Below are 13,170 nucleotides of genomic sequence, written 5' to 3'. Positions count from 1 at the left end.
GGGCTAGAGGCTTCAAAGCTTCTGCTGCACTTTGATATGTGATCCTGGCTTCCCCCAGGCAGGTGGGAAATTAGCTATGCAGTAGGCATATTGCACTTCCAGGCTAGACACACCCCTAAGGTAGAATGCGTGATGTGCTCCACAAAAGAAGGGTTCCGCATTCGTGTTTTTGGTGGAACTAGGAATTCTGGGACAGGGTTATGCCCACTCACCACAGGAAGTGGTGATATAGGTGTTGAAGTCACCCAAGGGGTGAGTAGCCCATTAACTACCCTACACCCCCTAAATTCAGTACTTATATAGTCTCCTGACAACAGGAACTCCGATTCGTCTGACTACAAGAAGGACAAGGAAGAGTTGACCAGCACAGGAACTGTGGGCTGGCTGAGGACTTTAGTGCCAAGCCCTGCCTATCTGCTCCAGTCCCGACAATTGCAAAGACCCAACTCGCCCTGCAGCTGTGCATCCTCTCAAAGCCTCGGAGGCCTGCCAGCACTTCGCCAACCAGCCAGCATCTCTTTTGGAGTGGAGAAGCCACTTCCCTGCATCGGCAGGCACCAACCGTGACTGCCCAGACCCTCGTTTTGCTGACTGTCTGGTCCAGCAAGGGAGCAACTCTCCAGGAAGAGGATCCAGAGTGTCCACCAGCACAGCCCTGTCAACCCATCCAGTCTTCGAGACACTGAGCCTGCCTGGGGCCTCCCTGCACAAATACCCAGGGTACCACCTCCAGTTGCAACCACAAAAGCTTGTTTGTGTTCAGTCCCAACACCACTGCCATCAAAACTTAACTGCTCGAGGTGGGAGAGGCCAGCTCCACGCCAGAAGTCGTCTTGCTGTGTTTTTCCCCTCTTCTACAAGTACTTCAAGAACCGTGAGTGCCTCCAACCTGCCGGACAAAACACCCATGCACCCAAGCTCAGTGCAAGACCACTAAAACTGACGTGGTGTCTGTGGTCTTGAGACCCTCAAGAGCTGAGTCCCTATTTGATGTCTGCCAGGCTGGTCTCCCAGCCCCCCCTTGCAGCCTTTTTCTACAGGTACTTTTCCCATTGACTTTAGTGAAAGGGTTTCAAGGCTATCATCCTGGAAGCCCCTATGCACCCGGAAACACCAGGACAGGTAAACTTGAAACTGATGGTACTTTCTTGGACCGTGGCCCCTACTTACCGAAGTCCAGTAGAACAGTCCTGTAAGTTGTTTGAAAGTGACCCTGCGCAGTGTTTGCTCTCCCTATAAGATAATATTACCATGTCAGTGCGCTCACACACAGCCATCACACTGACTACAAACACAAGAATATAACAAAAGCATAGAAGGCAGCTAAATGAAGCAAATGGATAGCCGCCTTTTTATCCCAAATGTAAGCCTAAGTAACAGCAGTGTGAGGTTATATCCTCCGATCTACTCTTATCTACACAACCTATGTGCTTATTGCAGTCTAAAATGCACGTAGGTTTGCATGATTCAGCAGCTTGACCCCAACCAGTCATAGGTAAAGTACTTTCATCATGAATGGTTGTCAGCAGATAGACATCTCTCCTGTATGAAAACTTCACAGCTAAAAGTTCATCATCACGCAAGGCACTCCACTATCCCCTCGGAAGCTTTATACATACAAACCCTTTAGGCTAACCTTTACGTTCGATGGCATCTGTCGCTGTAGATACGCATGTTTTGCAATAGCTCGCCATCTGGTGTTGGGCCGGAGTGTTACAAGTTGTTTTTCTTCGAAGAAGTCTTTCGAGTCACGGGACCGAGTGACTCCTCCTTTTGTCTCCATTGCGCATGGGCGTCGACTCCATCTTCGATTGTTTTTTTTCCGCCATCGGGTTCGGACGTGTTCCTGTCGCTCCGAGTTTCGGAACGGAAAGATAGCTAATTTCGGAAGATTTTCGTCGGTATTGTTTCGTTCGGGATCGGCGTAGTTAGATTCAACACAGCATCGAAGATCGAAGAGCTCCGGTGCCCTTCGGGGTAGTTTTTTGATCCCCCGTCGGGGCCTGGTCGGCCCGACCACGTGCTGAAGAACACCGATGGAACGGACCCCGTTCCGTTTCTGCCCCAAATGCCACAATAAATACCCCTATACAGACCAACACTTGGTCTGTAACCTGTGCCTGTCACCTGAGCACAGCGAAGACACCTGCGAGGCCTGTCGTGCGTTCCGGTCCCGAAAAACTCTCTGAGACCGTCGAGCCAGAAGACTTCAGATGGCGTCCGCGCCGACAGCCCACCGGGAGTTCGAGGAACAAGAAGAGGAGGGATCCTTTTCGATCCAAGAATCGGACTCCGAAGGATTCGACGATACACAAACCGTGAGTAAGACGTCGAAAACCACACAGAGGAAGATTTACAAGGCCCAGGGGACGCCACTGCCATCAGGCCATGGCTCCACCCATAAATTCGGTGACTGACCGTCGGCACCGAAAAAGGCCCAAACAGTGCCGAGATCGTCCGACTCCGGTCGAGACACCGGCACGCAGCCTTCTCTGGACCGAGAAAGTGCTGGAGACAAGCCTCGACACCGAGATGCCGGTGTGGACACGGCTCGACGCCGAGAGGTTTCGGCCCCGAAAAAGAAAAAAGTCACCTCTGAGCCGAAAAAACACGCAGACAGGGTTTCGGTCCCGAAACAAACTGCAAGCGACCCAGCTTCAGGCTCTTATACAGAAGAGCACTCGCTAACCTCCCAAATGCAAAAGCATAGGTTTGAGGAAGAGCTACAATCGACTGATGTGGACCATACGCAAAAGCGTATTTTCATACAGCAGGGGACAGGAAAAATAAGCACCCTTCCCCCCATTAGAAGAAAGAGAAGGTTGGAGTTCCAAACTGAACAGACACCACAACCAAAAGTGGTGAAAAGAGTTACCCCACCACCCTCTCCTCCGCCCGTGATTAACATCTCACCAGCACAAACTCCATCACACTCCCCAGCTCACACCACCATAAGTCAGGGTGACCAAGATCAAGACGCATGGGACCTATACGACGCCCCAGTGTCAGATAACAGTCCGGAGGCATACCCTACCAAGCCATCTCCACCAGAGGACAGCACCGCGTATTCTCAAGTGGTGGCTAGAGCAGCACAATTTCACAACGTAAGCCTCCACTCAGAACAGGTCGAGGATGATTTTTTATTCAACACACTCTCCTCCACCCACAGCTCATACCAAAGCCTGCCTATGCTCCCTGGTATGCTCCGGCACGCAAAAGAAATCTTTAAGGAGCCGGTCAAAAGTAGGGCAATCACACCAAGGGTGGAAAAATAGTATAAGGCGCCTCCTACAGACCCGGTTTTCATCACTACACAGCTGCCACCAGACTCTGTCGTTGTAGGAGCAGCTAGGAAAAGGGCCAACTCCCACACATCTGGAGATGCACCACCCCCAGATAAAGAAAGCCGCAAGTTCGATGCAGCTGGTAAGAGTCGCAGCACAAGCTGCAAACCAGTGGCACATCGCGAACTCCCAGGCACTACTTGCGCGCTATGACAGAGCCCACTGGGACGAGATGCAACATCTCATTGAACATCTGCCCAAAGACTTACAAAATAGGGCAAAACAAGTGGTTGAGGAGGGACAGACCATTTCCAACAACCAGATCCGCTCCTCCATGGACGCTGCAGATACAGCTGCACGGACAATTAATACATCTAACTATCAGAAGGCATGCATGGCTCCGAACGTCTGGATTTAAACCAGAGATTCAACAAGCAGTTCTCAATATGCCTTTTAATGAAAAAGAACTGTTCGGTCCAGAAGTGGACACAGCGATTGAGAAACTCAAAAAAGATACGGACACTGCCAAAGCCATGGGCGCACTCTACTCCCCGCAGAGCAGAGGGAATTACAGCACATTCCGTAAAACACCCTTTCGAGGGGGGTTTCGGGGTCAGAGCACACAAGCCAGCACCTCACAAGCAACACCGTCCAGTTACCAGGGACAGTATAGAGGAGGTTTTCGGGGACAATATAGAGGAGGGCAATTCCCTAGGAATAGAGGAAGATTTCAGAGCCCCAAAACCCCTACTACTAAACAGTGACTCACATGTCACTCACCCCCTCCACACAACACCAGTGGGGGGGAAGAATAAGTCATTATTACAAAGCATGGGAGGAAATCACTACAGACACTTGGGTTCTAGCAATTATCCAACATGGTTATTGCATAGAATTTCTACAATTCCCTCCAAACATACCACCAAAAGCACAAAATTTGACAACACACCACTCCAATCTCCTGGAGACAGAAGTGCAGGCACTATTGCAAAAGAATGCAATCGAATTAGTGCCAAACACACAAATAAACACAGGAGTTTACTCACTGTACTTTCTGATACCAAAGAAGGACAAAACGCTGAGACCAATCCTAGACCTCAGAGTAGTGAACACTTTCATCAAATCAGACCACTTTCACATGGTCACACTACAAGAAGTATTGCCATTGCTAAAACTACACGACTACATGGCAACTTTAGACCTCAAGGATGCTTATTTCCATATACCAATACACCCATCGCACAGGAAATACCTAAGGTTTGTATTCAAGGGAATACATTACCAATTCAAGGTACTGCCTTTCGGATTAACAACCGCACCAAGAGTCTTTACCAAATGTCTAGCGGTAGTCGCTGCACACATAAGAAGGCAGCAAATACATGTGTTCCCATATCTAGACGACTGGCTAATCAAGGCCCATTCGTTAATAGAGTGCTCAAATCACACAAATCATATCATACAAACCCTCTTCAAACTAGGGTTCACCGTCAATTTCACAAAATCCAAAATTCTGCTGCGCAAGGTACAACAATACCTGGGAGCCATAATAGACACATCAAAAGGAGTAGCCACTCCAAGTCCACAAAGAATTCAAAATTTCAACACCATCATACAACGCACGTATCCAACACAAAGGATACAAGCAAAGATGGTACTACAACTCCTAGGCATGATGTCTTCATGCATAGCCATTGTCCCAAACGCAAGACTGCACATGAGGCCCTTACAACAGTGCCTAGCATCACAATGGTCACAAGCACAGGGTCACCTTCTAGATCTGGTGTTAATAGACCGCCAAACTTACCTCTCGCTTCTGTGGTGGAACAACATAAATTTAAACAAAGGGCGGCCTTTCCAAGACCCAGTGCCACAATACGTAATAACAGATGCTTCCATGACAGGGTGGGGAGCACACCTCGATCAACACAGCATACAAGGACAATGGAACGTACATCAAACAAAACTGCATATAAATCACCTAGAACTTCTAGCAGTTTTTCAAGCACTAAAAGCTTTCCAACCAATAATAGTTCACAAATACATTCTCGTCAAATCAGACAACATAACAACAATGTATTATCTAAACAAGCAAGGGGGGACGCACTCCACGCAGTTAAGCCTGCTAGCACAAAAGATTTGGCGTTGGGCAATTCACAACCAAATTCGCCTAATAGCACAATTTATACCAGGGATCCAAAATCAACTCGCAGACAATCTCTCTCGAGATCACCAACAGGTCCACGAATGGGAAATTCACCCCCAAATTCTGAACACTTATTTCAAACTCTGGGGAACACCTCAGATAGACTTGTTTGCGACAAAGGAGAACGCAAAATGCCAAAACTTCACATCCAGATACCCACACAAACAGTCCCAAGGCAATGCCCTATGGATGAACTGGTCAGGGATATTTGCTTACGCTTTTCCTCCTCTCCCTCTCCTTCCTTACCTGGTAAACAAACTCAGTCAAAACAAACTCAAACTCATATTAATAGCACCAACTTGGGCAAGGCAACCCTGGTACACAACGCTGCTAGACCTATCAGTAGTACCCTGCATCAAATTGCCCAACAGGCCAGATCTGTTGACACAACACAACCAAAAGATCAGACACCCAGATCCAGCATCGCTGACTCTAGCAATCTGGCTCCTGAAATCCTAGAATTCGGGCACTTACAACTTACCCAAGAATGTATGGAAGTCATAAAACAAGCCAGAAGGCCATCCACCAGGCACTGCTATGCAAGTAAATGGAAGAGGTTTGTTTGCTACTGCCATATTAATCAAATACAACCATTACACACAACTCCACAACATGTAGTGGGTTACTTGCTTCACTTACAAAAATCTAACCTGGCTTTCTCTTCCATTAAAATACACCTTGCAGCAATATCTGCATACCTGCAGACTACCCGTTCAACTTCCCTATATAAGATACCAGTCATTAAAGCATTCATGGAGGGCCTTAGGAGAATTATACCACCAAGAACACCACCTGTTCCTTCATGGAACCTAAATGTTGTCCTAACTAGACTTATGGGTCCACCTTTTGAACCCATGCACTCCTGCGAAATACAGTTCCTAACCTGGAAGGTGACATTTCTCATCGCCATTACTTCCCTAAGAAGAGTAAGCGAGATTCAGGCGTTTACAATACAGGAACCTTTTATACAACTACACAAGAATAAGGTCGTCCTAAGGACCAATCCTAAATTTTTGTCAAAGGTTATTTCACCTTTCCATCTAAATCAAACAGTGGAACTTCCAGTGTTCTTTCCACAGCCAGATACCGTAGCTGAAAGGGCACTACATACATTAGATGTCAAAAGAGCATTAATGTATTACATTGACAGAACAAAAAACATCAGAAAGACTAAACAACTATTTATTGCATTTCAAAAACCTCATGCAGGAAACCCAATATCAAAACAAGGTATAGCCAGATGGATAGTTAAATGCATCCAAATCTGCTACCTTAAAGCTAAACGACAGCTGCCCATTACACCAAGGGCACACTCAACCAGAAAGAAAGGTGCTACCATGGCCTTTCTAGGAAACATCCCAATGCAAGAAATATGTAAGGCAGCCACATGGTCTACGCCTCACACATTCACCAAGCACTACTGTGTAGACGTGTTATCCGCACAACAAGCCACAGTAGGTCAAGCCGTACTAAGAACATTATTTCAGACTACTTCCACTCCTACAGGCTGATCCACCGCTTTTGGGGAGATAACTGCTTACTAGTCTATGCAAAACATGCGTATCTACAGCGACAGATGCCATTGAACTGAAAATGTCACTTACCCAGTGTACATCTGTTCGTGGCATCAGTCGCAGTAGATTTGCATGTGCCCACCCGCCTCCCCGGGAGCCTGTAGCAGTTTGGAAGTTACCTTCAACTATTTATAGATGTATCATCTCAACCTTAAATAGGTGCATACTTAGTCACTCCATTGCATGGGCACTATTACTACAATTCAACTCCTACCTCACCCTCTGCGGGGAAAAACAATCGAAGATGGAGTCGACGCCCATGCGCAATGGAGACAAAAGGAGGAGTCACTCGGTCCCGTGACTCGAAAGACTTCTTCGAAGAAAAACAACTTGTAACACTCCGGCCCAACACCAGATGGCGAGCTATTGCAAAACATGCGAATCTACTGCGACTGATGCCACAAACAGATGTACACTGGGTAAGTGACATTTTCATTTTAGGGCAGATTGTGCCACAAGCAACAGTGTCCAATTTCAACAATTTCTAGTAGTTATCTATGTTTAAATGGTGACCTTTGTTAAAAAGTCCTCCACCAAGTTTGGACAGCCTGGTTGGTCTTGAGGAGGTTGGGGGGGTGGGGTGGTTCGGTTGATGGAACATGCTCACTTGCTAGGACTGTACTGCTTAAAACCCAAACAACTCTTAAACAGGATAAAAGGCTCATCCGCAGAAGCAAATAACAATCACGACTCATGGTTGCAGAATTTTAAGTCTCCTATGAAGTGTGTGGCTACTCAACAGTGTTTTGGTGCTCAGAAAATATAGCTGTTGCCATAAAGGGACTAGTAGACAAATATGAAGACATTGACTTCCTTATCAAGCCCATCAAAAGTTACACCCAAGAACAACTTCATCTCATCCAGATTTGTGGGAGTCCAACGGTTAGCTCTAGAGTAGGGCTTAGGTCTGGCACTGTTGTCCCTCAAATACTGTTCAGCATACAGATTAGTCTGGTGAACAAGCTTGTCCAAATATACATTGTCCATAAACAACTGAAAGAAATTTATAGGCAAAAAGTTTTCAGTATTCACTTTACACCCAGCGACACCAGTAAAGGCAGGCAACACAGGGTGCACCATGTTCGGGGCAATCCAGAATTCATCACTTGCAGTGGGAAGCCTTTCAGCCTCCGGTTGCAATCCAGATGCCTTTTGATGCACTATTGGCATACCAGTGTCGTCCTATGAAAGAGACACTTTGTCCGCACTGAAAGTGACTTCATCATATGATTCCTCTTGGATTCCCTGTCAGAATGTTGGACTTCCTCCTCTGCATCAGATACAGAGTCAGTCTCAGAACCATGGTCGGAGGAAGATTTGAAAAGCAAACTAACAACCTTCTGAGCAGTAATTTTAATCTACCAGTGCTGAAAACACAAGCAGGAGTTGCAGCAACGGAAATCAAAAGATTTGCACTATAATAAAAAGATGGAACAAAAATTATGATTGCAAATGATAAGAATGAAAACAGTTGACATTATAAAACACAATGAAGTCTGCCCATCACCATACAAATGCTAGCCAGAAGCTGGTCGACAGACTGCATGCAAAATCCCCAGTCCACACACACCGTCGGCTAATTGCCAGTCTACACACACTGTCTGGCAAACGCCAATCCACTCAGTCAGCCAAGGGCTAGTCCACACACACCACCAGTTAAGTTCCAGTACACGCACAGCCACACTAACGCCAGTACACGCACAGCCAGCCTAACGCCAGTACACGCAGACAGTCAGCTGAACTCCAGTTCACACACACAAACTCCCTGGTGTACAGTGGTTTTGAATCCCCTTGTGGGTGGGCAGATAGGCCTACAAATATTGCTGATCTTCCCCAAGAAGGGCAGAAATGGCCAAAATGTGCCCAGAATAAAGGGGAGCGGCCCTTGCTGAAGGAGTCCCTCCCCAAATTGTGGTATTTGTGCAAAATCCATGGTGTATAGTGGCCCACTGTGATGGAGAGTTCTAAGCCATCGTCAGCATGAAAGGAGTTAAATAGAACAAAGTTTAAAAAAATAAAAAAAATGCAGTTACGAATATCCGAGTTTAAAGAGAGTTAAGAAAGTAAAAATGTATCTGTAAAACAACTGCATGGGGTCTTATCAGTTTATAGTTTTATTGAATAGTGGTTGAAGTTTACATTATGTACTTTTTATTTAGACCAATAACCCTCTCCACATACACAAGTACCTTCTGTGTTAAAGTGCCTGCTGGCAGAGTGTACATGATGGCAGTAACACCTAGATGATGTTTGAAGAGATGAAGTGGCATTTAAAAATGTATCCGTTATAGTTACCATCTGTGGAGTAAACATTTCTGCAGTGATAATGGTTGTGTGCGCCTCATCATGGGTGGAATCTTGATGACAAATGCGGACTGATCCATTAGGTTTGTTTGAGGTTTAGACCATGATACCTACGATTTAAAGATGCTAAACTTTTTTTTTCTCTCCTCTTGTGGTGTAGAAGTGACCAAAATGCTGACAACCTTTTGCTTTTTTGATGTTAAACCTTCAATTATTGCTCTTTTGCAGGAAGAGGAGATGGACACAGAAGCACCTGGAAGCAACAAGGTCACAGAATGCGTACCTGAAGAGAAGCTTTTTAATGAGTCGATCAGTAAGGAAGAAAATATGTCAATTGGTGGAAACACGTCAACTGGCAGTAATGGTTCTGCATCTTCTGATGTAGTTTCTGACACACCACCACTGTCTGCAAGTCGAAGACAGTCATTCATCACTTTAGAAAAGTTTGACAGTTCAGGGAATAAACAGTTTAGCCCCTCTTCAAACAAATTCCCAGTTACTAACGTAGTTTCTCTCCCTGGTGTGAAGAGAGCATCTACTGGAGCACAAACAAAGAATGTGGGGAAACGTAAAATGGAGGGGAAAAAAGTATTGGATGCTAAAAGTGCCAAGACTTCTCCTTTTGGCTCAGGGCAAAAGTCTGACATTGTGGAAGTTGATAATCCCAACCAAGGTGAGATTTTAGCAAGTGGAGATCAGGTAGAGGACTCCATGAACATATCAACTTGTGGGGAATCGAAATCCACTGAGGAACAAATGCTCCTTGAAGATGCTGAATGCATTCCTGATACCCAGGAAGTAGAATCCAATGTATTACCGTTAGACGGGGGTTTTAAGGAGTCAAAGCGGGTCAATGACGCACAGGCTGATATTGAATTTAAAGAAAACAAGCCCCCTGGGGAAGGAACAATGGATCTGAAAAGCAGTTCTGATATACTTATTCAAAATACAGCTGCTAACCAAAAGTCATTGAGGCGTTCTTCAAGGCGGCGATTAGATGTCTCAGAATCTGGTATTGGTGATAAACAAAAAATTGACCATCTGAAAAAAGATGCCAGTGTGGGTAATGAAATGTCTGTCCATAGTGACCTCCAAACAAAAGGTGTTTTGCAGCAAAACAAACCTATACCTGAGAAAGTTGATGGACTGTTAGGAGTAGGGCAGAATGAAAATGTGGTTGAAAATAGTGATGCAAGCAGTTTTGGGAAAGAGGTCTTGAATGATCTCATAAAAAAAGAGGTTTTGACCGATCTTGCTGAAAAGGTTTTGGGTGATCTCAGCAAAAACAATGTGAGTGATCCTGATAAAAAGGAGGTTTCAAGTGATCTTGCTAAGAAAAAGATATTGAGTGAACTTGGGGGGAAAAATGTGAGTGAAATCTGTGAGAAAGGGTCCTTTTCCCAAGAGGACACAAGCAAAGGTACTGAAGGCTCTCTGGATGATGGTAGCAAACCTGAAACAGGTGATTCTCAGGATTTCAGTTCAGAAAAGGAAATTAAGGAACAATCGGCGGTGCGTTCGCGATACCAGACAAGGAGGGCATCACTTATATTGCTACCAGGCACAGAAAACTCAGAGTCTGACAGTTCTGAGACAAAAGAAGACATAATTACCAAAAAAAGATCTAGACGCAGACCTAAGAGTATGAGCACAATGGACCCAAAGAATGATGAACAGTCTCAAAAGCAAGACCTCCCAGCTTTACGTGTTGGAGATAAAGGTCCATTGCTGCCTAACAAAAATGAAGTATCTAGCTCTGAGAAAGACAAAAATATTACAGAGCTATGCAAGCCTTCAGAGCCAAAGGACAAATCCAAGACAAACTGCACATCTGTTAATGACACTTCCGGATTTAGGGACTCCAATAAAAGGGTGATTGAGCAAAGTGCAAGTGAGGTTGAACCCAAAAACCAAATCATCACAAGTGTAAGTACAGAGTCCTACATTTCTGAACCAGACGTTCAAACTGTGCACTCAAATAAGACCTATGATGTTGTCCAGGGTGCTTTAGAAGGTTTCAGGAAAACTGAGAGCCTCATCACCGAGCCAACAATGGGTGATTTCTCATCAGCAGGTTCTGATGTTTTCTTTAGTTCAGAGAATAGTGTTATTCCTTTGGAGTGTCAACATAAAAGAAGCAAACGTTTAAGGAAATCAAAAGGCTGTGACTGCTGTTCAGGTCAACTTCATGAAAAGCCAACTATTGAATTAAAAAGTTCAGAGAAGCATGACCTAAAGCTTGTTGACCACAACATAAAATCAGTGCCTGCGATTGTATCTGCTGACGAAGCAAGCAGTGTTGAGGAACAGCTTGAGGATAGTGTTTTTGTGGGGCCCTCTGCACAGAGCACACCTCTGCTTCCCAGTAAAAAGCCACTTTTTTTTAAGGTGTCTGTTGATCAAGCATCCAGTGTTGGCTCCGAGGATGAAAACACTGTTGTCCCTCAGATTACTAACTGTGAGAACACTGAAGAGGCAGCACTGGTTTGTTCTACACCTACAGCTCCTGTGGCAGAACTTGAAGAACAAGATGACCAAATGTGTGAGCCACGCTCTCCAGTAGAAAGTGTTTTCAAAGGGTCTCAAGAGAAACACATTATCAAACTAGGGACTGTGTGTGATAAACCAATTACTCTTGTACAGGAAGAGAAAACGGATACTTTGGTTGGAGAGGTTTTGGCAGAAGCATTGCCAACAAATGCAGCAGTGTTGATTAGCGAATGTGATCAAAATGAAACAATCAGTGACAACATTCAAATTGTATCCAGCTGTCTTTCCGCAAGTGAGGTGCAGAGCAGTTTAACTACCGAAGTTCAGTTAGACTCTGCAGTACTCGGACAGGGAGGCTGCGTTGAGCAACCTATGGACATTGCAACTTCAGCGGGACAATTTGAGGAAAAAGCAGCTTTGCAGAAATCTGGTGTTGACATTATAACCTCTGAAGAGCCAGCTTTTGTGAGCTCTGTAATCTCTGGAGAACACATTATGCCGGACACTGTGACTCCTGGGTATGAAACTGTGATGGACACTGCAACCTCTGGAGTGCAAACTGTGGTGCCTGTTGTAACCTCTGAAGAACAATCTAACTTAGACGTCTCAAGCTCTGAAGAACATTCCATGGTCTGTGTTGAAGCATCTGACCGGCAAGCCTCAAAAGACAGTGCAGTTTCTGGAGGACAAACTGCGGGGGGAATTGACGTTGTGGGTTCTCCCCCTAAATTTAAGGGGCTTGAATGTGCAACTCTGGTCTCAATAAATGGAAGTCCGAGTGAGGTGCAAGCCCGCTGCATCTGGTCTCCATCTGCTTCTCCATCAACCAGTATTTTAAAGAAGGGTGTAAAAAGACCACAGGAGGAAGAATCTCCTTCTCCGTTGAACAAGGTAAAAGATTTTGTCATCTGAAATTTGTAAAGTTTGATTTTGTGATGGAAAATGTGTTGATAAGAATCTTTATCTTTAGCATTGTCTTGTTTAGCATTGGCAAACTAGTAAATATGACATGAACAAACTGAGTGCTCGTTACTTATGGTAGTTTTCAACTTGCCATCTGAAACTCTTGATGTTGGAAGGGAAATAGTCTGGTGTGGAAATCAGAAGTTAACTTTGCAGGACCCTACAGCATGAAACTTTGCATGTTTTTTCAATCAAAGACCTTGAAGCTAACTGCTTTTTGGAACAGAATATCCTACTTTGCTTTGTCTTGTAAAATACATTGCTAGGGGGTCAGCGACTTCAGTCAAATATAAATTATGACCACTGGGTTAAAATGATTAGGTTTTTAAAAACAAAAAATAGTAAAACATGT

At 45.0% G+C, this 13,170-nt stretch overlaps 1 protein-coding gene across 2 annotated transcripts in view; it reads left to right on the top strand.

Annotated features, from left to right (window-relative positions):
* Positions 1–13,170, top strand: part of RIF1 (replication timing regulatory factor 1) — a 310,912-nt gene that overhangs the window by 194,088 nt on the left and 103,654 nt on the right. For both annotated transcript variants that reach the window (XM_069225212.1, XM_069225211.1), the window contains one exon: positions 9,594–12,746. In XM_069225212.1, the coding sequence (XP_069081313.1) occupies positions 9,594–12,746 (3,153 nt within the window). The remainder of the gene's footprint in view (positions 1–9,593; positions 12,747–13,170) is intronic.

This window comes from Pleurodeles waltl, chromosome 3_1 (genome assembly GCF_031143425.1).
Source record: "Pleurodeles waltl isolate 20211129_DDA chromosome 3_1, aPleWal1.hap1.20221129, whole genome shotgun sequence".
NCBI classification, from domain to species: Eukaryota; Metazoa; Chordata; class Amphibia; order Caudata; family Salamandridae; genus Pleurodeles; species Pleurodeles waltl.
Note: the sequence above shows the minus strand (reverse complement) of the source record. Positions and strands in the feature narration are given on the sequence as shown.